We start from the raw sequence: 24312 nt of genomic DNA on the forward strand, positions 1-24312 counted from the left end.
TCATATTTCGTTTAAAAAATAAAACGACTTTAAAAAATATTCATTCACATGTTTTAAACTTTTAAACAAATTCTGTCACAAGGAAAAAAATGGCGTCTGTACAAAAGTCACGAATATCTACCTCATAAATATCGCTTAGTTGTATTTTTTTTGTTACTGTCTCATTTTCTCCGATGGGTTAGATGATAAGTAATCGATCCATACAAAAAAAATTGAAAAGGTTTAAAAGGGTAAATATATGAAAAAGAAATTTTCGACCACTCCTTGATGTCTGCGATTTCTGCATCGCGACCCTTGTTATATGACCATGTTTCACCCATAAAATCCCCCCCAAATTCGGCTGTAGCTATCCACAGCCGTGTCTTGACACTCGGTGATACATGCTACATGGAGTTTTTGGATCGAAAAGAGGTAAGTGCGTGATGATATCTCTTTAAAATCGTAGCGTCTATAATTCTGCTCTCGCGTGCGCTCGCCTCCAGATAGGGTTTTGCTGTTTAGAATTTTTTTTTTTTTTTTTTAAATGCACTCCTGTTCAAAATTTTTCTTATCCCAGAAATAGAGATTTTAAGCTTTCCAATGATGTATCACACATGCATAGCGGACAATTTTGAAAGTTGGCCAAATTGGGGGTCTCAGAGCGGAACTTCAAGTCACCTGTTTTCTGCCATATGTTTTTTTTTACATGACCGAAAATAGTCCCTCTCTATATAGAGGGATGATGGTCAACTTTCAAATAGCTGTCCACTGCAGAGACCACTGTCCCTGGAAGAGTTAAAAATAAAGATATGTTTCCTGAATTATGGCCACATTGATACAGTTTGTGATAAACCTAATCCGTCAAAAAACATAAGATAATATAATAAGTTAAAAAGGTTAAGTGTGTAAGTGGAGAAAATCGCTCACCTTCCATCCGAACTCTGACCCAAGATGGCTGCCTGTTAATTTCACCGCCAACTCTGCCATTAGACATCTATCTTGTATATGTGATACCTACGGTAGAGCCAATCTTCATGCATCCCTGCCTCTCCGTGCATGCAACTGTGGAGTGCCGGTCCTGCCATTTACATTCTCTCCACTAGGAGGTGACAGAGGCCAGGAGTTGAGCCCATACGCACACCTGCATAAGAAACACAGCTAAAATGGAACGAGTGCAGTGTTTTTTGAAGGTCCGTCTGATTCTCGGGACCCCCGTCCAACGGAAAAAGGCCACTCGTCAGGGTGAGGGGAGGGGTCAAAACCTCTGGACGGGCCCAGTCTCCTTCTTCTCGCGGTAGCAGTAGGAGCAGTAGTTGCCCGTCTCGGGGTGTCCGTAGAATTTGCAGTCGGGGGTCCGACACTGAGCGGACGGCGGGCCGGGAAGGGCGCCCGCGCTGCCCAGGGAGTGGTGGCGCATCGGCGGCGGGGAGTCGTCGGAGGGGTAGTCCGGCGGGATGAGCTGGGGTGGCGGACGAAGGGGGGCGGGGACTTCCGAGTTAGAAACTGCGGGGTTGTGCCGCGGGAGCGTCACGTAGGAGGGGTAGGAGCCGCCGGCCAGCTGCCGCCGAGTGTCCGCCGGGAGCGCGCGGAAAGCCCCGGAAGAGGGCGGGCGCTCCAGGACGGAGGGCCGCGGGATGGGCACGACGCCGGAGTACATCGACGGGTTGAGGAGGGAGGTCTGGAGCCGGCCCGAGGAGGGCGACGGGTCGAGCTCCGGCGCCGCCGCCTTGCGCTCGGCCTCGCGGCGCTGCTCCTGCTCGGCGCGGAAGCGCTCCTCCACCTCGGTCAGGTATCGCTGGATGCGCCGCTCCCGCTGCGGGTGGCGGTCGTCGATGGCCAGCACGCCGGCGAAAATGAACTTCCTCTCGCCGTGCATGGCCGCCTTCAGGAGGCCCAGGCTGGCCTTGACCTCGGCGCCGTACTTGTAGGCCTCGCCCTCGGCGCCCGTCCCGTCCAGGCGCTCGCTGCCCGACGAGGGCGAGCCCTTGCAGGAGTCTTCCGAGGTGGGGGGAGAGCCGTCCTTCTCGGGCTTCTTTTTGCCACCGCCGCTGGTGGTCTCCTTCTTGCCGTGCGCGCCTCCGCCGCTCTTACCCGTCATCAGCCCACCCACGTTGCGCTTCAACTTGCTGCCCAGCGTCTTGCCGAAGCTGCCCAGTTTGTTGGCCACCGACTCGGCCCTCTTCTTGTCCTTCTCCTTCTTCGATTTGTCCTTTAGCCCCAACGCCGTCGACCCGCCGCCGTTGGAGGACGCGGACGAGGCCGACGAGTTGTTCTTGGCCGGCGCGGCGGCGTCGCCATTGGAGCCGCTGCCGACCGACTCCTTGTCCGACTCGCCCGAGTCCGGGGGCGTGCGGGCGTCCTCTCCGGCCGAGGCGGTGGGCGACTCGGGTTGGGCCAGCGGCGCTTGCTGTGGGGAAAAGCGAACCTCGTTAGCCCGCTCGGAGGAAGGAGCTCGGAGACTCCTTCTGGACGAGACTCACCCTGCGCAGTCCAGGTAAGCGCCTTAACCTTCTGTCTGACTTTTTGCCTAGCATTTCCTGCTTTTTATCTGCCTCTCTCTCTGGTGTTCTGCGGTAACCACATTGCAACGTTTAGACAAAACGACATTCCGCTGCCCAGTTTTGATTGGCCCGCGGCAAATTATAAAGATATCGTTGGATTCGGCCCGCACAAGAAGCTTCCATTCAACCTACGTTCTGCTGCACTTCTCAGCTTTAACACTAGCTGGTGCTATTGGCTCAGAGGGTCAAAACTAACTTGGCGTGTTGAATTCAATGTGCAAAACCTTGGAGAATTTCAGTACAGCGGTACCTCGACATACGAAACTTTCTGTAAACGAAATACAGGTAGTCCCCGGTTTCCGAACGAGTTCCGTTCCTGCGCTGGTGATGTAACCCAGATATCCACGCAAATCGGAATGAACCCTTTAACACCCTCTAAATAAATTTTAAAAACGATCAAAAACCTTGTACCGTATTGGCCCTCATTATAAGACGACCCCCTCTTTTTCAAGACTCAAGTTTGGAAAAAAAGACTTTTTGAACACCAAATTAACTTGTATACAGAAAATAATTACAGTACATCTGAAACAAATGATTATAACAATATACTTGAGAGAAAAAGCATGTTATTTTGCCTCATTCAAATCTTAATATCCGAACATTTAAATATGTAAACTAAAATGCAATCACATTCGTAAATATATGGCTTCTGGTTTTTGAAATGTAAATAAACCAATCTATTGTGGAAAAAAAAACAACAAAATTGCAATAACTGCATTATCCATCAAAGAGAGGTCTAACTGTAACTGTAGTCTTGAAACAAATCTGAATTAGGAAAAACATTGCAATAAAATAATGCAAACTGGTTAAACTCGAGAGTAGCTAATATCTATTATGACAGAACATTACTCCTCAAGTTCAGCATTTGCTTCAATGATATCTGGCGCCATCTAGCGTCGTGAATGGGTCTAATGTCTTGACCCCGAATATAAGACGACCCACACGTTTTCAGTCTTATTTCAATGCAAAAAACACCGTCTTATATTCGGGCCAAAACTGTGTTATCTGTCATTGTACTGTCCTCGCCAAGACGTTGGCACTAAGTCCTAGCTAGACAACGAGCTTAGCTCCGAAATAGTGCTGCAACGATTAATCGATTAACTCGCGTATTCGATTAGAAAAAAAGATTTGAATCAAATTTTGATGCTTCGAGTATTCGTTTAATTAAAGTGGCGTTGTAATAGTTTGTTTTGAAAGTGTTAGCATTTAGTTTTATTGATTTTGGTGGATACACTGCCCTCTAGTCTGCCTCATTTCACATGGCTGAATCCAGCTGCTCCCTGTTAAGACCAACATAAGCTAAATTTTTGTTTGAGCTAATGTTTTTTTTAACGCATTCGTAAAGTATATTTAGCCGTTTTTTGTAGGAATATGTTTCTGAACCATTTCTTAAGAGCATTTTTAGCATTTTATAGCATTTAAGCTAGCAGACTTTTGCAATGTAAGTTAGCCAATTGTTCTTTTGTTGTACATAGATCCTCATTTTCTTTTTTTAAAACCACTTGAGGTTCAGCTCAGGTATTTTAATTTATGTTCTTTATCCGATTACTCGATTATTCGAACACTAAAATAATCGGTAGCTGCAGCCCTACTCCGAAATGACGATGTCAGACGTCGGTGTGGTTTGCTGACTTTATTCGGCTGCTCATGACATCAACACTTGCAGAATGGAACTAAACTAAAATAAAATAAAATCAGTCTTATCTTCAGTAAGAGAAAATCAAATTTGCGTTTACAAGTAGCTGCTGAAACAGAGATGACAAATGATTAGCATGGAAAAAGTATGGAATCACCAGTCTCGGACGAGCACTCACTCAGACATTTTATCATGTAGAGCAAACTCCGATAGACAGCTTGAAAAAATAATCAATTAGTTCAAAAGTGCAACTCTTTAGCATTCAGAAACACTAAAAGAAATAAATAAACATTGTGTTGGTCAGTAAATGTTAATTTTATAGAGCAAGTGCAGGGAAATATATATGGAATCACTCCATTCTGAGGAAAAATATATGGAATCATGAGAAACAAACAAAGAAATACCAACCAAAACACATCTCTAGTATTTAGTAGCACCACCTCTGGCTTTTATGACAGCTTGCAGTCTCTGAGTCATGGACTTGAGTATTCTTCATCAATTTGGTGCCAACTCTCTTTAATTGCAGTTGCCAGATCATCCTTGCAGGTCGGGATCATTTTTTTAAATTTCCACCACAGGTTTTCAATAGGGTTGAGATCTGGGCCATTTGCAGGCCATGACATTGACTGGATGAGTCTTTCACCAAGGAATGCTTTAACAGTTTCAGCTCTGTGGCAAGATGCACTGTCATTTTGGGAAATGAGAAACATTTTCAATTGAAGAGATAAGAAAGCTGTCTAAAATTTTAATGTAAACGTGTGCATTTATTGAAGATTTAACCACAGTGCCTTTGCCTAACATGCAGCTCCATATCATCAAGGACTGGGGGAATTTGGATGTTTTCTTCAGGCAGCCATCTTTGTAAATCTCAATGGAACAGCACCAAAGCAAAGTTCCAGCATCATCAAGAAGTCAAGAATCTGCATTGGATTCCCTCAGTCCTTGATGATATGGGGCTGCATGTCAGGCAAAGGCACTATGGTTAAATCTTCAATAAATGCACAAGTTTACATTGAAATTTTAGACAGCTTCCTTATCCCTTCAATTGAAAATATGTTTGTCATTTTCCAAAATGACAATGCATCATGTCACACAGCTAAAACTGTTAAAGCATTCCTTGGAGAAAGACTCTGCATTGGACAAGGTGTCAAGAGTCAGGAATCTGCATTGGACAAGGTGATGATGCTGGAACTTTTGTTTGGTGCTGTTCCAGTGAGATTTACAAAGATAACTGCCTGAAGAAAACATCAAAATTCCCTCAGTCCTTGAAGATATGGCACCAAATTGATGAAGAATACTCATCAAGTCCATGCCCCAGAGACTGCAAGCTGTCATAAAAGCCAGAGGTGGTGCTACTAAATACTAGAGATGTGTTTTGATTGTTATGTCTGTTTGTTTCTCAGGATTCCATATTTTTTTCCTCAGAATGGAGTGATTCCATAAATATTTCCCTGCACTTGCTCTATAAAAGTAACATTTACTGAGAGCCACAATGTTTTTTATTCATTAATTTTGGTGTTTGTGAATGCTAAAGAGTTGCGCTTTTGAACTAATTAATTACTTTTTCATGCTTTTTATCCGAGTTGATTCTACATGATAAAATGTCTGAGTGCTCGTCTTTGACCAAGGTTTTAGCTCTGTGACACGAAAACTGTCTAAAATTTCAAAATAAACTTGTGCATTTATTGACAGCCATCTCCCCAGTGCCTTTGTCTGACATGCAGCCCCTTGTTATCAAGGACTGAGGGAATTTTAATGTTTTCTTCAGGCAGTCATCTTTGTAAATCTCACTGGAACAGCACCAAACCAAAGTTCCAGCATCATCACCTTGTCAAGAGTCAAGAATCTGCATTGGACAAGGTGTCAAGAGTCAGGAATCTGCATTGGACAAGGTGATGATGCTGGAACTTTTGTTTGGTGCTGTTCCAGTGAGATTTACAAAGATAACTGCCTGAAGAAAACATCAACATTCCCTCAGTCCTTGAAGATATGGCACCAAATTGATGAAGAATACTCATCAAGTCCATGCCCCAGAGACTGCAAGCTGTCATAAAAGCCAGAGGTGGTGCTACTAAATACTAGAGATGTGTTTTGATTGTTATGTCTTTGTTTGTTTCTCAGGATTCCATATTTTTTTCCTCAGAATGGAGTGATTCCATAAATATTTCCCTGCACTTGCTCTATAAAAGTAACATTTACTGAGAGCCACAATGTTTTTTATTCATTAATTTTGGTGTTTGTGAATGCTAAAGAGTTGCACTTTTGAACTAATTCATTATTTTTTCATGCTTTTTATCCGAGTTGATTCTACATGATAAAATGTCTGAGTGAGTGCTCGTCTTTGACCAAGGTTTTAGCTCTGTGACACGAAAACTGTCTAAAATTTCAAAATAAACTTGTGCATTTATTGACAGCCATCTCCCCAGTGCCTTTGCCTGACATGCAGCCCCTTGTTATCAAGGACTGAGGGAATTTTAATGTTTTCTTCAGGCAGTCATCTTTGTAAATCTCACTGGAACAGCACCAAAGCAAAGTTCCAGCATCATCACCTTGTCAAGAGTCAAGAATCTGCATTGGACAAGGTGTCAAGAGTCAGGAATCTGCATTGGACAAGGTGATGATGCTGGAACTTTTGTTTGGTGCTGTTCCAGTGAGATTTACACAGATGACTGCCTGAAGAAAACATCAACATTCCCTCAGTCCTTGAAGATATGGCACCAAATTGATGAAGAATACTCATCAAGTCCATGCCCCAGAGACTGCAAGCTGTCATAAAAGCCAGAGGTGGTGGTACGAAATACTAGAGATGTATTTTGATTGTTATTTCTTTGTTTCTCATGATTCCATATTTTTTTCATCAGAATGGAGTGATTCCATATGTATTTCACTGCACTTGCTCTATAAAAGTAACATTTACTGAGAACCACAATGTTTTTTTATTCATTAATGTTGGTGTTTGTGAATGCTAAAGAGCTGCACTTTTGAACTAATTCGTTATTTTTTCAAGCTTTTTCCCTGAGTTTGTTCTACATGATAAAATGTCTAAGTGAGTGCTCGTCCGAGACTGGTGATTCCATACTTTTTGCTGGAGGTTGTATTTCCATGCATTTTGCATTAGGGACAAACGCCTAGCAACAATTGCTAGCGTCATGAATATTAACGAGCAAAAGTAACGTGTTGCGTGCGGTACGCCATTAAGATTAGAGCTGCAGTTTGTGGATTTACATGTGCGCGATTTGCTATGACAATTGTATACATATCAGCACTCAAGCAAATACTTTTGTTCGGCAAATTAGGCTAATTCAATCTACTAAATTTATATGTTGATCGGACACGATGGACGTTTCAACACCAAGTGTTTTACTGTTAAAATGCGTGTCGTTTTGAAGATAGGTGTACAAATGTGTGTTACAGCTTTGCAAATTGTTAAAAGTGAAGGAGGTCAAAAGGTTCAAAAAGCACAATTGCCCTGTTTGCTGTTTGCCAAGCTGAACAACTTGACGTTTTGTGAGGACAGAAACAGTCATATTGATAAAGTAAAGTGAAAAAATAAGATACGGTAAGTACAATAAAGTACCGTTTATGCTACTTTAAAAAAAATAATAAACGACTGGAGATGGCAGATGAGACTCCAGCATCGAAAAGTCGAAATCGCACAAGTCAAGTACGTTGTAACCTGGGGACTAGCTGTATTTTGAAAAACCATCAGAGAAGAACGTTTGGACACCCCTGATTTCGACTCAGGCCCTCCAACATCTATCAAACCTCTTCATCTGAGCTTTGCCTAGTCTAGACCTGTTACCGATTCTCTACAAAAAAGTAAAGTCATCTCACCTCGCAGGGAAGCGGCAGCCAGGTGACGGTCATGTAGGTGTGCAGCTTCTGGAGCTTCGCCTCCAACGACAGAGTCACACTGTCGAGAAGAATACTCATTGTTAGTAGGGGTGTGTGTCATCCAGACGATATTTGCCGTGTCCTGACACCTACAAAAATCAGTTAACTCCCAAAAACGTATAAAAACGTTTGATTTTTAATAGGGCTGTCAAACGATTAAAATTTTTAATCGAGTTAATTACAGCTTAAAAATTAATTAATAGTAATTAATCACAATTCAAACCATCTCTAAAATATGCCATATTTTTCTGTAAATTATATATATATTCTGTAAAATAAATTGTTGGAATGGAAAGATAAGACACAAGATGGATATATACATTCAACATACGGTACATAAGGACTGTAGTGGGCATTTCACTCTACTGTCATTTAAATCTGTCTATGCTGTCCTCACTCCGAGGCGTCTACTTTTTCCAAAGCTAGACAGCTAGTGAACGACGCCTTAATAATCAGACTTCTTCCTTTTTCATCTGATTTATGAATAAAATGACCTCAAACCATTGTCCTCTTTAGACCGTCGTAAAACTACAAAAAAAAGTACACAAGCATTACATTAGCAACAATGTTAGCTTAGCACGCTATACAGGTTCACTAAACATAAACAAAAAGCGTCTCATACAAAAAATATAGCATTTCGCTTACTAACATAATATGTACGTTCTTTATAACAAACAAACTCCCGGACAAATCTTGTCCAAGGATCATATAAGCACAACATTACAACATAGGCGTCAGCCCGAGACGTCGTGCAGCCATATTGAACTGGCAAGAAAACAAACCATGTCGCAAAGCGACCACAAGAGTTCGCTGTTAGACAGCACAAAAAGCCTTGCTGTAAAACTTACCAAAAGGCAGAATACTGTCTGTGTGCGTTAATTGCGTCAAATATTTTACCGTGATTAATTAAAAAAATTACCGCCCGCTAACGTGATAATTTTGACAGCCCTAATTTTTAATTGTTTCAGTGTCCCAAAGACGTATTTATACGTCGTTTACGTTTTTTTCCCACAAGAGATATCTCTGGGTTCTGATTCAACTTGGCTCCAAAGCACAACGCTGACAATCCATTTAAAAGCAATAAAACGGGCCACTGGAGGGTCTTAGTGCATTTGGTAAGACCCGCAACCCGATCCAACGGGCCGCCGGCGGAAGACAACCGAATGGACGTCCAGGATACCAGGCGGCGGACGACTGTGCAGAACGACAGGGACCACCAGTGCAGCGGACGATGCCGTTGAGTCCGTGCTGCTCGCCGAGCAGAGCCCGCGCCGCCGTGCTCGGCCGCTCAAACTAAGCTATTTTCTCATGCTGATTTCTAAAGCATGGAAAAATATATGAACTAACTTTTTTTTTTCCTGCTGAAAGAAGAGGGTCTAATCTGTCTTTTGTCTCTTTCTTTTGGTGGGTTCCATGTTTATATAGCAATAGGACAGATTTTTTTGTGGGCCTTGCAAAATCAGTCAAAATCCAGTAAACGGCCGGGAGCACCTGTAATTGAATAATAAGAATAATACACACATCCTGCTTACATAATTAAATGTGTTAATTTCTGTGTGGCGCTTTAACTTGAGAAAATCCACCAATAAAGCTTTTGAAAACCGTTCATAAGGGGGAAAAAATGATTCAATGACGCATTTCATTTGTAAAATACATGTTAAAATCTTTGTCATTGGGATTGCTTTTCTCTTTAGCACAGGACTTCTTTTATAGGAAGATTAGCCTATACAAAGCTAGAATTCTGCTCAAAAAGTCGCAGGTATTTAAAGATAATCCAACAACAATTTGCCTGTCATACCCCGCGTACTGGTCAGCTTTCTTTCTTTCAGAAAGAAGAAAACCAAAGTCTGGGTTTTTGAAAGCTTTATTGGTGGATTTTCTCAATTTAAAGCGCCACAAAGAAATGAATACATTTAATTGTGTAAATTACTCTTATAATTTAATTACAGGTGTTTTAGCTCATTTCAATTTCTTTTATTCAAATGAGCTATTATTTATTTAATTATGTGTTTATATTTTACAAATGTGATGTAGAATTCATTCATATTGTATATTTTATGTTGTATAACTTAGTTCCTATGTGAATATTAGTTCTTATTTTGTTGTGGTAGGAGGGTTTTGTATTGAACACGGGGCCATGTGGGTTATTATTATAGCAGAGAAGACAGCAGTGAATCAACAAAGACAAGTCAACTGTGCCCCGATCTACCACTCAAAGAGATCAGATGGACTCAAAAAGTCGGTTACGATTGCATATTAGTTTGAAAATCGACCGGATCCACCGTATTTTTACACGAGTGACTTCTGGTCTGCCCGATCCAAGCTACCGGTAGTCGTATTGACGCAGGAGGGTCGCGTCTCGCGTCAAATAATAAACTCTGCCGTTCTTTTCGCGTGCCTCGTGTTGAGCTGCTTCTGGGACGGATCTAACACGTGGGCCGCACTGCGACTGGTGTACCATGGCTGATTGACTTTAACGCCCGCGTTTCACTGCTTTCTCGCGGCGGCCAAGTTGTCGCGGCGTTGACGTTTCTGGGTTATACTGTCCTACCGTGTTGGTCCTCATTATAGTAGAGAAGACGGAGTAAATTTAATTTACACAAAGAAAATGTATCCCAATCGAATCACAGCCTCGAAAACTAAGGGTTACATTATGTCAGAAACTTGTTCGGTACGCCTCCGTTCCGAACCGAGCACCACGTACCGAAATGGTTCAATACAAATACATGTACCGTTACACCAGTACTTCTCAAATAGTGGGGCGCGCCCCCCTGGGGGGGCGCAGAGCGATGCCAGGGGGGGCGCATGTGACCTTGGGGAACATGCTTTTTTTTTTTTTTTTTTTTTTTTTTTTTTTTTTTTACTACTGGTACTGGAATAAAGTGTATTTGCACATCCACTCAGTGGGTGGCAGTGGCGCTCTCATTTTCAGAGTGCGCGCAGTATTTTTGAACTAAGGAAGAGCACTCAGAACGCACAGAAAACAGATATGAAGAGCAGTGCGCCGCCGCCGTTCTCCGACCGGACTCACGCAGCGACCCACTGTCTTGTCCGGCCGGTTGTCACGTCGCCGCCCGACAAGTGCCATTTTTGGCTTGGGATCGTCACGACGACCGCCCTCACCTACGGTTCTACCTCGGCCGCCGGGAATGCCCTTTTTTCGTGCCGTTTGACTTTTAGCTTTGACTTTTAATACAGTGGGTAATGAGGAAAGACCACTGTTTACTGTGTCTAAAAATAATTATAGCGGACAGCCAGACGCCAAAACAATTAAGACGCCACTTAAAGACATTAGACCCCAATCTCATTGATAAGCTTGATTGTTGTTCAGCGAAAACGCCCGAATATTTCCAACAATCGTCCTGTTTTGTCAGTGTAATATCAGTAAACCAATTAGCATTGTTAGCATGCTCATTGCAAGATAACTCCACACCATTGCAAAGGAGGTACAAAAATAAAAACTGTCCTTCTGTCCAAGGACACTTTTTTTTTTTCTTTTTCTTTTATTCAGTTTTGTTTTTCCGATCAAATTTTTTGGCATATTGTCCTCATGAGTGAATGTTTCTAATCAATTTTAATTTGTTATTATTTGCTGATTTTATTACATTTTATTTTTCTTTATCAAATGGTCAAAAATGTAACTTGAGTGTATTTTTTAGTTTGGATGGGACTTTTTTTTTTTTAATTCAGGCAAATTGATGCGTCTTCTGTTACAAACAAAACAATGTTAATAAAGTTCTACTTTATTATAAGTTGATCTGTTACTTTTTTTCGTTATTAGGAAAAAAAAGGACACAATGTTAGGCAGATGCGTATTTATAATAGTAATTTTATAGACAAATGATACTATTTACAGTGGTGGCAGAGAGTTTGGGGGGGCGCGAAACATTTACGTCTTCCTTGGGGGGGCGTAACAGAAAATAATTGAGAAGCACTACGTTACACCCTTAGCATGTAGGAGCGGGAAGTTATCGATATCGGTTTAAAAATATGGATATTATGCACCCTTAATACAGACATACAACAAAGAGAGAAAGTAAGTTAAATGACAGTAAACGGAAAAGCTCACTTGTTGTTATGGAGTTTTGCCGCCATCTGCTGGCGCTTGGGTGAATGACCATCTCGCATATTGCCTCAAACAGATTACAATGAGGCCGTTTATGGACATTAAGAGTGAAGAGAATGCCACCGGCCGCTTGGGGGCAGCGCCGTTCCATACTCACGTTATTTCTTCAAAACGTGGGAGAATTAGTAGTTGTGAGACGTTTATGCTGTATTCACAATGCAATGCAAATTGCTATCTGTGCTCCACACATATTTCGGTAAGTTTTGTTTCTTTTAGTGGCAATTATGTGTCTCTTGTTGTATTTTGGGTAAGATATGTACAGATACTGTAAGTATCGTTTAGTGAAAGCACAACAAAAATAATATTCCTATCTCTCCCAAAAAAAATAATGTTCACAAAAAGAAAAGCACTTCAGTCTATAGTAATGAGGCCCTATTCTGACACACAGTTAAACAACAATGCAAAATGAACTGGCATTCCATATCAAAATAGCTATGCAAAATACACGTAAAACTTAAGACTTTGGTCACTCTATTTTTATTTTTATTATTGTTATTTTTATTCTTATTAAATTAGCTCTACTTTTGATTGAAAATTTTACAAATTTTATTAAAACGAAAACATGAAGAGGGTTCTAATAAAAAAAAAAAATTTGACTATAACTTGTAACTATAACATTTATCGTTTAAGAACTACAAGTCTTTCTATCCGTGGATCACTTTAACAGAAAGAATGTTAATGCCATTTGTGGATTTATTGTTACAATAAACAAATGCAGTACTTGTGTACCGTATATTGTATGTATATATCTGTCGTGTGTCTTATCTTTCCATTCCAACAATAATTTACAGAAAAATATGTCCTATTTTAGAGATGGTTTGAATTGCGATTAATGGCGATTAATTACGATTAATTTTTAAGCTGTAATTAACTCGATTTTAAAATGTTAATCGTTTGACAGCCCTAATATATATATATATATATATATATATATATATATATATATCGTGTATATACATAATATAATAAAAAATATATATGGAAACACAGTACTGGCCTGCTTAATGTAATCCATGACTGCACTAATGTTAGTTACTTTACATTATAAAGTATTATTGTATTATTGTGTATATACATATAGTGACTGCATCAAGATATAGTCATTTTAAAAATTTAAGTGACTGGTAAAAATAGATTATGACCGGATTTTTATTACCCTGTGAGTCAAAATGACAGACAACGAAAAAGTCTAGCGCAACCTCTGAGTTATATATGGGTTTATTTGTACTTTAATAAAGAATTTAAGTGTTCGTAAATGTTTTTGTGAATGAATAATTCTCAGCAAAAATTTAATTTATTAGTGAACATTAAAAAAGTTTTAAAAATTGTTTAAAAAGTCTGCAGACTAATCGGGAGAAAAATAATCGTTTCGCACAGCCCTAAACTTAACCCAAATGATTGACATCATTTTTATATAAATTTGCGTCTGATGAGGGGACGTATTGTAGGAATGTTCCTGTTAGCAGTTTGAACGTTTAGCATGGTTTTTTCCTGCTTCATGAATGACGTGGATTGGACAACAAGTGCGGTTGAGGGACAACATAGCAAGAGCTTATTTACTAGTTTCTCCACTCCAGTCATAGCAACTACTTAGCGCTAATCTGGTGAATGAGTCTGGCTAATCTAGAGTCGGGGATCAGTCCTTAAATAGGAACAAACTACAACGGGGTGTCAAAGTCATCTTTATATAGTGGTATGAAAAAGTATCTTGAACTTTTTGTAATTTCTCCCATTTCTGCATAAAATCACCATCAAATGTGATCTGATCTTTGTCAAAAACACACAGATGTAAAAACAGTGTCTGCTTTAACTAAAACCACCCTAACATTTATCGGTTTTCATATTTTAATAAGGATAGCATGCAAACTGTGATAAAAGGGGGAAAATAAGTAAGTGAACCCTCTGCCTAAGGAGACTTAAAGAGCAATTGAAACCAAATTTTACAGTTGAAGTCAGGTGTGTGCCCAATCACTGATGAGTGGTTTAAAGTTGCCCTGCCCACTATAAAACACACACCTGGTAAGAATTGTCTTGATGAGAAACATTGTCTGATGTGCATCATGACTTGGTCAAAAGAGCTGTCTGAAGACCTACGATCAACGATTGTTGATTTGAAGCTGGGAAAGGATACAAAACCATCTCTAGAAGTCAAGATGTTCATCAATCGACAGTCAGAGAAGTTGTCTACAAATGGAGAGAGTTTGGAACTGTTGCTTCTCTCCGAAGGAGTGGCCGTCCATCAAAGATGATGCCAAGAGTTCAGCGCAGAATACTCAGAAAGATAAAAAAGAACAATAGAGTGTCTGCTAAAAACGTATAGAACTCACTGGCGCTGTCCAATATCTCTGTGCGCACATCAACTATATGTAAAACTATGGCCAAGAGTTCTGTTCATGGGAGGAATCCACGGAGGAAGCCACTGCTGTCTAAAAAAAAACAAAACATTGTTGCGCGTTTAATGTTTGCAAAAAGCCACTTGGACACTCCACAGAAGTATTGGCAAAATGAACTGATGGACTGGTGAAACCAAAGTTGAATTGTTTGGGAGTAACACACAATGTCCTGTGCGGAGGGAAAATGGAACAGTTCACCAACATCAACACCTCATGGTGGAGCATGGTGGAGGGAGCATCATGATTCGGGGCTGTTTTGCTTCCTCAGGGCCTGGACAAGTTGCAATCATTAATGGAAGAATGAATTCAAAGGTTTTGCAGGAAAACCATCTGTCAGACAGTTGAAGCTAAAGAGAGGATGGATGCTGCAACAAGACAGTGATCAAAAACATAGAAGTAAATCAACTTCAGAAGAACAAAATACATGTTTTGGAGTGGCCAAGTCAAAGTTCAGAATTTGCTGTGGCATGACCCAAAGACAGCGCTTCATGCCAGACATCCCAGGAATCTGAAGGAATTACAGCAGTTTTGTAGGGAAGAATGGGCCGAGATTAGTCCTGATTGATGTGCCAGACTGATCTGCAGCTACGGGAAGAATCTGGTTGAAGTTATTGCTGCTTGGAGGGGGGGGGCACAAAAAATTAAATGTGATGGTTCACTTACTTATTTTCCCCCTTCAGTCATTGTTTGCCTGCTATCCTCATTAAAATATGAAAACCTATAAATGGTTGGGTGATTTTAGTTCAAGCAGACACTGTTTTTACATCTGTGTGATTTTGACAAAGATCAGATCACATCCGATGGTGATTTTATGCAGAAATGTGAGAAATTCCAATAGGTTCAGATACTTTTTCATCCCACTGTAGCGAGGGATCACTGTAATAAGCGATTTTCAAATAATAACAACTAGAGATGTGATGTCGATCGATCGGGTCCGATCACGTCATTTTCAAAGTATCGGAATCGGCAAAAAAATATCGGCCATGCCTTTTTAAAAAAAAATATATATATATATATATATATATATATATATATATTTTTTTTAATTAAATTGTTTTCTAATTGTATTTAACGTTAGAAACATAATATGTTACACTCATCCAGAGTCTTTAGTTTAGGCCTAAGGTAGGGTTATCAAATTTATTCTGATAACGGCGGTAATTAATTTTTAAAAAAAAGTATCACATTAAAACATTTAACGCAATTAATGCATGCGCTGCACGACCCACTCATGCATTGTCGTGCTCAATTTGTAATGGAGCAGTTTTACCTATATAGAGATAAAAGGCAGCGTATAATGACTAGAGTGAATTTTGGCAGCCTTTGGAGCCTTTTTTTTTATTTGACTAAAGCCTTACAATCCCTCTCCCTACGATTAGAAATATAATGGGAAGCAATGTGGGGAAGCAAGGTACCAATTGATCTTTTTCTTAACACCTTAAGTCATTTCTCAACGCAGAGAAGATATATCAATTGGTAGCACTATGCACAGTTATGGTTCCACTTCCCATCATGCATTTGGGATGGCCACAGTATCATTTACTCAAAGCTCAACAAATACACTAGATGGCAATATTTAGTCACAATTTACAAAGTCACAAGTCTTTCTATCCGTGGATCCCTCTCACAGAAAGAACGTTAATAATGTAAATGCCATCTTGAGGATTTATTGTCATAATAAACAAATACAGTACTTATTAGAGGTGTGCAAAATTTCCGATTCTTAGATTATTCGCGATTCGGCCGTGGAAGATTCGAGAACGATTCACAAACATCCAAATTCCGATTATTGAAATATGCCAAGTAAAGCGGAAGTACAACACACTCAGCCTGCCGCGCGGTCTTCGGGGCGCAACGAGGAAGAACGCAGCGAGAGTAGCTAAACATCATGCTTGTCATTACCCGGCCCCTCGGGTAATGCCAATGCTCAACTCACGGCTCTAGCTCAACTCATGCCACGAGATAAAAAAACACAACAACATACCTGACTGCTGCCGAAAAGCTGCTACAAAGTACGTCATCCATATAATGTAATGGTAGATATCATTTATATAGGACTAGATCCAATATAGCCTCGGTGGCGTTAGCAACACATGTACAGAAAGCTAGATGCGGCCGTTAGTAAACGGCCGCCATCTTAAAGCAGTACACTTCCCTGCAAGGCTGTTGTAGCGAACCTTCCAAGCAAACCTAATTAACTTTTTATCTAAAATACTCCTAAATCGGTAAAATATTGACTTGAATCTATCTTTGAAATAGTTTTAAAACTTTCACATGTCGAAAGTAGACAAAAGGGAAATTATGGAATAACGGGAGCAATTTTAACAACTTTAATTGATTTAATTTAATTTAATTAAATTGATTGAATGTATTTTAAAGCTGCTGTTACAGAATGGGGACTGGAGTTTTTTATTTACTGTTATTTTTGTATATTTGTTTACTGCTATATGTTAACTTGATACTGAAATAGTAGTTTGGTTTAGCCTGAGAGTATTTTTGAACAATTTTGGAACTAATGTACAAAACATTAAAAAAAAAAAAAAAAAAAAAAAAAAGGGGGGGGGGGTGCATCAATAATCGTTTTATAATCGAATCGGAGCCTCCGAATCGTAATCGTAATTGAATCGTTAGGTGCCCAAAGATTCCCAGCTCTAGTACTTATGTATTGTATGTTGAATGTATATATTCGTCCGAGTCTTATTCCTTTTTTTCTTAATGCATTGCCAAAATGTATATGATCGGGAATGATTGGAATTGAATCGGGAGCAAAAAAAAAAACAATCGGATCGGGAAACATCGGGATCGGCAGATACTCAAACTAAAAAGATCGGGAGCAAAAAAACATGAGCGGCACAACCCTATTGCTAACAATTACCTTCCGAGCATCGTGTTGCTGGCGTCGTCCTTGCCCCACTCCCAGTCTTTCCCCGGATTCACGGCAAAGTGCAGGGGCAGCATTTTGTGCTCCGAGTCAGTCAGCGGGATCACCACTGCCGCCCCCGAAAAATAAAAGACCACACGCTCAGCGAGCGTGTCCCGCCGCGCGGTGCCGGAAAGTACATTCGGGGTCACCTCGCTCGGCCGAACCATCCTTCTGCTCCATGGGCACCAGCGCCGAGAAGTGCGCCTGGTCGTAAGCCAGCACCAGCGGCGAGCGGTGGCAGTCGGCGGCGTCCGCTTCCAGCGGGAGGTAGATACCGCCGAAGGGGATGGGGGCGAAGGCTGAAAGAGGTGAAGAAAAAGGGCGTCGGACGAGCCGAACGTACGACGAGAGTGTTAGAGCTCACCTTCTCCTCCCGAGTCCCTCAGCACGGTGTCGGCCACCACCACGATGGGCCGCTTGAGAACGTGGGCCAGGACAAAGACGTGGAACTCCTCCAGGCTCTCGTAGACGGGCTCGTCCGACGACTCCCCCCGGTTGTTGAGATGGTTGCTGTAGTTGACTCGCGGCTCGCTGGACGCCAGCTTCAGCAGCTCCTTCCACTCTTTTTGCCACTCGTCCTCGCTGTACACCAAACCGGACTGAAATCACAGTGTCGGAGTTTTAAAAGGCTTTTAAAGTCAAATTCAAAATAGATTAAATGGAATGTGCATTAATATTTTTAAATAAATGTTGACATAAACATTTTAATAGCTTTCGAGTTGATGTAAAAATGTAAACAATATATGTACCCATACACTTCAAAACTCTATTGACTAGGGTTGTTCCGATCATGTTTTTTTTTTTTGCTCCCGATCGTTTTAGTTTGAGTATCTGCCGATCCCGATATTTCCCGATCCCATTGCTTTTTTTTTGCTCCCGATTCAATTCCAATCATTCCCGATCATTTTTCCTGATCATATACATTTTGGCAATGCATTAAGAAAAAAAAATGAATAAAACTCGGACTAATGTATACATTCAACATACAGTACATAAGTACTGTATTTGTTTATTATGACAATAAATCCTCAAGATGGCATTTACATTATTAACATTGTTTCTGTGAGAGGGATCCACGGATAGAAAGACTTGTGACTTTGTATATTGTGACTAAATATTGCCATCTAGTGTATTTGTTGAGCTTTCAGTAAATGTAGCCATGCCCAACTGCATGATGGGAAGTGGAACCATGACTGTGCGTAGTGCTACGAATTGATATATCTTCTCTGCGTTGGGAAATAACATAAGGGGTTAAGAACCTACTTGCTACCTTGCTTCCCCACATTGCTTCCCATGATATTTCTAATCGTAGGGAGAGGGATTGTAAGGCTTTAGCCAATTAAAAAAAGGCTCCAAAGGCTGCCAAAATTCACTCTACTCATTTTACACTGCCTTTTATCTCTTTATATAGGTAAAATGACGCCATTACAGATTGAACGCGACAATGCGTGAGTGGGTGATGCAGCGCATGCATTAATTGCGTTAAATATTTTGACGTGATACATTTTTTAAAAATTAATTACCGCCGTTATCGGGATAAATTTGATAACCCCACCTTAAGCCTAAACTTAAGACTCTGAATGAGTGTAACATATTATGTCTGTAATGTTAAATACAATTAGAAAACGATTTAATTTAAAAAAAATATATATATATATTAAAAAAAGGCATGGCCGATATTTTTTTGCCGATTCCGATACTTTGAAAATGACGTGATCGGACCGGATCGATCGGGACGCCGATCAATCGGGACATCTCTACTATTGACCTGACACTTCGTCATTCTTTGTGTCACGCCTTACTATAGGGGGCTTAGCTTCATTTAGTAATACTCATTCGAAGATAGCACACGCTCATGTACAAGCCTAATTTAAGCTTGGATTTTTAAATAAGTACGAAAGCTGTACCGCATACAACTCCTAGCAAAAAGTATGGAATGACCAGTGTCGGACGAGCACTCACTCAGACATTTTATCATGTAGAATCAACTCAGATAAAAAGCTTGAAAAAAGTAATGAATTGGTTCAAAAGTGCAACTCTTTAGCATTCACAAACACAAATAACGTGGTGGTCAGGAAATGTTACTTTTACAGAGCAAGTGCAGGGAAATATAGATGGAATCCATCCATTCTGAGGAAAAAAATATGGAATCATGAGAAACAAACAAAGAAATAACAATCAAAAAACATCTCTAGTATTTAGTAGCACTACTTCTGGCTTTTATGACAGCTAGCAGTCTCTGAGGCATGGACATGATGCGTATTCTTCATCAATTTGGTGCCAACCCCCTTTTTATTGCCGGGACCATTTTTTCTCCAATTTCCACCACAGGTTTTCAATAGGGTTGAAATCTGGGCTATTTGCAGGCCATGACATTGACTGGATGAGTCTTTCTACAAGGAATACTTTGACAGTTTTAGCTCTGTGGCATGATGCATTGTCATCTTGGAAAATGATTTCATTATCCCCAAACATATTTTCTACTGAAGGAATTAGAAAGCTGTCTAAAATTCCATTGTAAACTTGCGCATTTATTGACAGCTATCTCCCCAGTGCCTTTGCCTGACATGCAGCCCCATGTTATTAAAGACTGAGGGAGTTTTGAAGTTTTCTTAAGGCAGTCATCTTTGTAAATCTCACTGGAACAGCACCAAACAAAAGTTCCAGCATCATCACCTTGTACTTTGCTTTGGTGCTGTTCCAGTGGGATTTACAAAGATGACTGCCTGAAGAAAACATCAAAACTCAGTCCTTTTAGACATTTTAGACAGTTTTCTTATCCCTTCAATTGAAAATATGTGTCATTTTCCAAGATGACAATGCATCATGCCACAGAGCTAAAACTGTCAAAGCATTCCTTGTAGAAAGACTCATCCAGTCAATGTCATGGTCTGCAAATAGCCCAGATCTCAACCCTATTGAAAACCTGTGGCGGAAATTGAAAAAAATGGTCCCGACCTACAAGGATGATCTGGCAACTGCAATCAAAGAGAGTTGTGCGTTTTGTTTTCCTTGAATTTTATTTATTTTCTTTTTAAATTTCCATGACTATTATTTTGTTTTTGTGTGTGTGGGTATGTGTGGTTTGTGTAAATTAGATGAGGACTTGCTCACGATACAGCCAAACATAACTCCTGTTTTGTTTTTTGTTTTCTCATGGCAAAGACAAAGTCTTGTTATCAACCTATCCTTTGTTACTATTATTTTTTTCTTCTTCTTTTTTTCTCCTATCTACATCAAATGTGCCATGAAAAAGAAAATCTGATCTGTTATCTTAGATGTGGCTGAGAACTATTAAATTATGTCAATGTACTCCAAAGCTCAAATAAAAAGATGTATACAACAAAGAGAGTTGGCACCAAATTGATGAAAAATACTCATCAAGTCCATGCCTCAGAGACTACAAGCTGTCATAAAAACCAGAGGTGGTGCTACTAACTACTAGAGATGGGTTTTGATTAGGGTTGTTCCGATCATGTTTTTTTTGCCCCCGATCCGATCCCGATCGTTTTAGTTTGAGTATCTGCCGATCCCGATATTTCCCGATCTGATTGCTTTTTTTGCTTTCGATTCAATTCCAATAATTCCCGATAATTTTTACCGATCATATACATTTTGGCAACGCATTAAGAAAAAAAAGACGAATATATCCATTCAACATACAGTACATAAGTACTGTATTTGTTTATTATGACAATAAATCCTCAAGATGGCATTTACATTATTAACGTTCTTTCTGTGAGAGGGATCCACGGTTAGAAAGACTTGTGACTTTGTATATTGTGACTAAATATTGCCATCTAGTGTATTTGTTGAGCTTTGAGTAAATTATACTGTAGCCATGTCCAAATGCATGATGGGAAGTGGAACCATGACTGTGCGTAGTGCTACCAATTGATATATCTTCTCTGCGTTGGGAAAAAACATAAGGTGTTAAGAAAAAGATCAATTGCCACCTTGCTTCACCACATTGTTTCCTGTGATAGTTCTAATCGTAGGGAGAGGGATTGTAAGGCTTTAGCCAATTAAAAAAAGGCTCCAAAGGCTGCCAAAATTCACTCTACTTATTTTATGCTGCCTTTTATCTCTCTATATGGGTAAAACGGCGTCATTACAGATCGAGCAGGTCATGCAGCGCACGCATTAATTGCGTTAAATATTTTAACGTGACACATTTTTTAAAAAATTAATTGCCGCCGTTATCGGGATAAATTTGATAACCCTACCTTAAGCATAAACTTAAGACTCTGGATGAGTGTAACATATTATGTCTGTAACGTTAAATACAATTAGAAAACGATTGAATTAAAAAAAATATACATATATATTAAAAAAAGGCATGGCTGATATTTTTTGCCGATTCCGATACTTTGAAAATGACGTGATTGGACCCGATCGATCGGCATCATCTCTAGTTTTGATTGTTATTTCTTTGTTTGTTTCTCATGATTCCATATTTTTTTCCCTCAGAATGGAGTGACTCCATATATATTTCCCTGCACTTGCGCTATAAAAGTAACATTTACTGACCACCACTTTATTCATTTCTTTTAGTGTTTGTGAATGCTAAAGACTTGCACTTTTAAACTAATTCATTATTTTTTCATGCTTTTTATTAGAGTTTGTTCTACATGCTAAAATGTCTGAGTGAGTGTTCGTTTCATACTATTTGCTAGTTATAGCTGAAACAACTTACAGCCTGATGCCGGCCAAACCGCAGCGCATCTATCTATTTTTTATCCATGTCAAACATCGGCGTCTGCTCTTTACGCGTACAAGGCGACAGAACAGCTAGACCCCACGAGAAGGCAGTGTATCCTCCATCGTTAAACAAAATACAATACTTTTGGACTTTTTGGATAGTTAAGAGATTCTCACCGACACAGAAATTCGGGTTACGTCGCTAGCGGAGGTACGGAACTCGATCGTAACCCGGGGACTACACGTATGTATGAAAAAAAACTTTGAATTCAAATGACAAAATGTCATATTTAAATATGACTAAATCTTTAATATTGAAACACATTGAGATAAATTTCACATTTAAGATATATGTTGACATAAAAAAAAATATATATTTTTTTTAATGACATTGAAATTGATTTGTTCAATGACCTACTTTTTGATTGAATTCTGGCACTACTTCATTAGCGGTAGCGGCAGGGTTGTGCAAAATGCGTATTTGTTTATCTAACGCCGCCGGCTTTCTCAACTCAAACAGATTGGACGGGACTAGCCGTCAATGCGAGTTTGCCAACGCAAAGTGAAAACGCGGAAATCCGGGCGGCGTGTCCCAATTGAGACCGGCTCGACCTGCGGCGCCGAGCTTTTGTCATTTTTGTGGTTTGGCGTGGGCGTGAAGAGGCTCTAAGAATGGAAGTGAAACAACATCTTCAAAGAGAGACATTGGCACGACACGCACGGACTCGAGTTCCATTTGGTGGCTAGTAACGAGACGTTAGAAGAATTAAAAGTGACCTCTTTGTTCTGCTGAGTCAGCTGCCACCTCCAGCGCCGCTTGAGGGCCTCCTGCTCCGCGCCGTGATCCATCTGCTCGTGTAGCGCCTTGCGCAGCGATAGGTCGCGGTCGTGACAGCCCCACATCCCTAAACAAAAAAAGTCCAGGAGACAGAGGAGTTTCACTGTGGATTCACTAATCATCATATTTCAGTACCCTGGATGTCCAATCCATTTGGAATGGGAGAATTCAGACCAATACGTGCAATCCAAATGTATTAATTGGACGTCTATTGCCGTCAATGGCAGCCAATAAGTTAAAAGTGCGCATGACACCAAAAAGCATGTTTATTTCATACTTCACGCAGTGTTTTATGCTCCTGAATGAAATGGACCTGTTGGATGTGTGTGGAAGCGATCGTTTTATATATTTAATTTTCGAATCCCCCGCCATGAAAATGAGCGACTTCCGGCTTCAATCTCGGGTTTATGACAAATGCGAATGTGACGTCACCCGGGTCAGCGTCTCACAATAAAAAAATTGCTTTATAGCAGTGTTTTTCAACCGGTGTGCCGCAGCACACAGGTATGCCGTGAGAGATCATCAGGTGTGCCGCGAGAAATGATCTAATGTCGCATTTAGGGACGTTCTGATCATGTTTTTTTGCTCCCGATCCAATCGTTTTAGTTTGAGTATCTGCCGATCCCGATATTTCCCGATCCGATTGCTTTTTTTTTTTTGCTCCCGATTCAATTCCAATCATTCCCGAAAATTTTTCCCGATCATATACATTTTGGCAATGCGCTAAGAAAAAAATGAATAAAACTCGGACGAATATATACATTCAACATACAGTACATAAGTACTGTATTTGTTTATTATGACAATACATCCTCAAGATGGCATTTACAATATTAACATTCTTTCTGTGAGAGGGATCGAAAGACTTGTGACTTTGTATATTGTGACTAAATATTGCCATCTAGTGTATTTGTTGAGCTTTCAGTAAATGATACTGTAGCCATGCCCAAATGCATGATGGGAAGTGCAACCATGACTGTGCATATTGGCACCAATTGATATATCTTCTCTGTGTTGGGAAATAACTTAGGGTGTTAAGAAAAAGATCAACTACTACCTTTCTTCCCATCATTGCTTTCACACGATATTTCAAATGTTGAGAGAGGGATTTTAAGGCTTAAGCCAATTCAAGAAGGGCTCCAAAGACTGCCAAAATTCACTCTACCCATTTTACGCTGCCTTTTAGCTCTATATACAGGTAAATCGGCGCCATTATAGATTGAACGCGACAATGCGTGAGTGGGTCGTGCAGCGCATGCGT

General features: G+C 40.3%; 1 protein-coding gene across 1 annotated transcript in view; it reads right to left on the bottom strand.

Annotated features, from left to right (window-relative positions):
- The window catches only part of otud7b (OTU deubiquitinase 7B), a 42956-nt gene continuing 18644 nt past the window's right edge, over nucleotides 1-24312 (bottom strand). Inside the window, exons 6-11 of the mRNA XM_057834029.1 lie at nucleotides 22991-23118; nucleotides 17877-18111; nucleotides 17662-17811; nucleotides 17465-17579; nucleotides 8011-8089; nucleotides 1-2386 (exon numbers count right to left, since the gene is read on the bottom strand). Coding sequence (XP_057690012.1) covers nucleotides 1235-2386; nucleotides 8011-8089; nucleotides 17465-17579; nucleotides 17662-17811; nucleotides 17877-18111; nucleotides 22991-23118 — 1859 coding nt within the window. The 3' untranslated portion in view covers nucleotides 1-1234. The remainder of the gene's footprint in view (nucleotides 2387-8010; nucleotides 8090-17464; nucleotides 17580-17661; nucleotides 17812-17876; nucleotides 18112-22990; nucleotides 23119-24312) is intronic.

The sequence above is a fragment of the Corythoichthys intestinalis genome, chromosome 4, assembly GCF_030265065.1.
Source record: "Corythoichthys intestinalis isolate RoL2023-P3 chromosome 4, ASM3026506v1, whole genome shotgun sequence".
Taxonomy (NCBI): Eukaryota; Metazoa; Chordata; class Actinopteri; order Syngnathiformes; family Syngnathidae; genus Corythoichthys; species Corythoichthys intestinalis.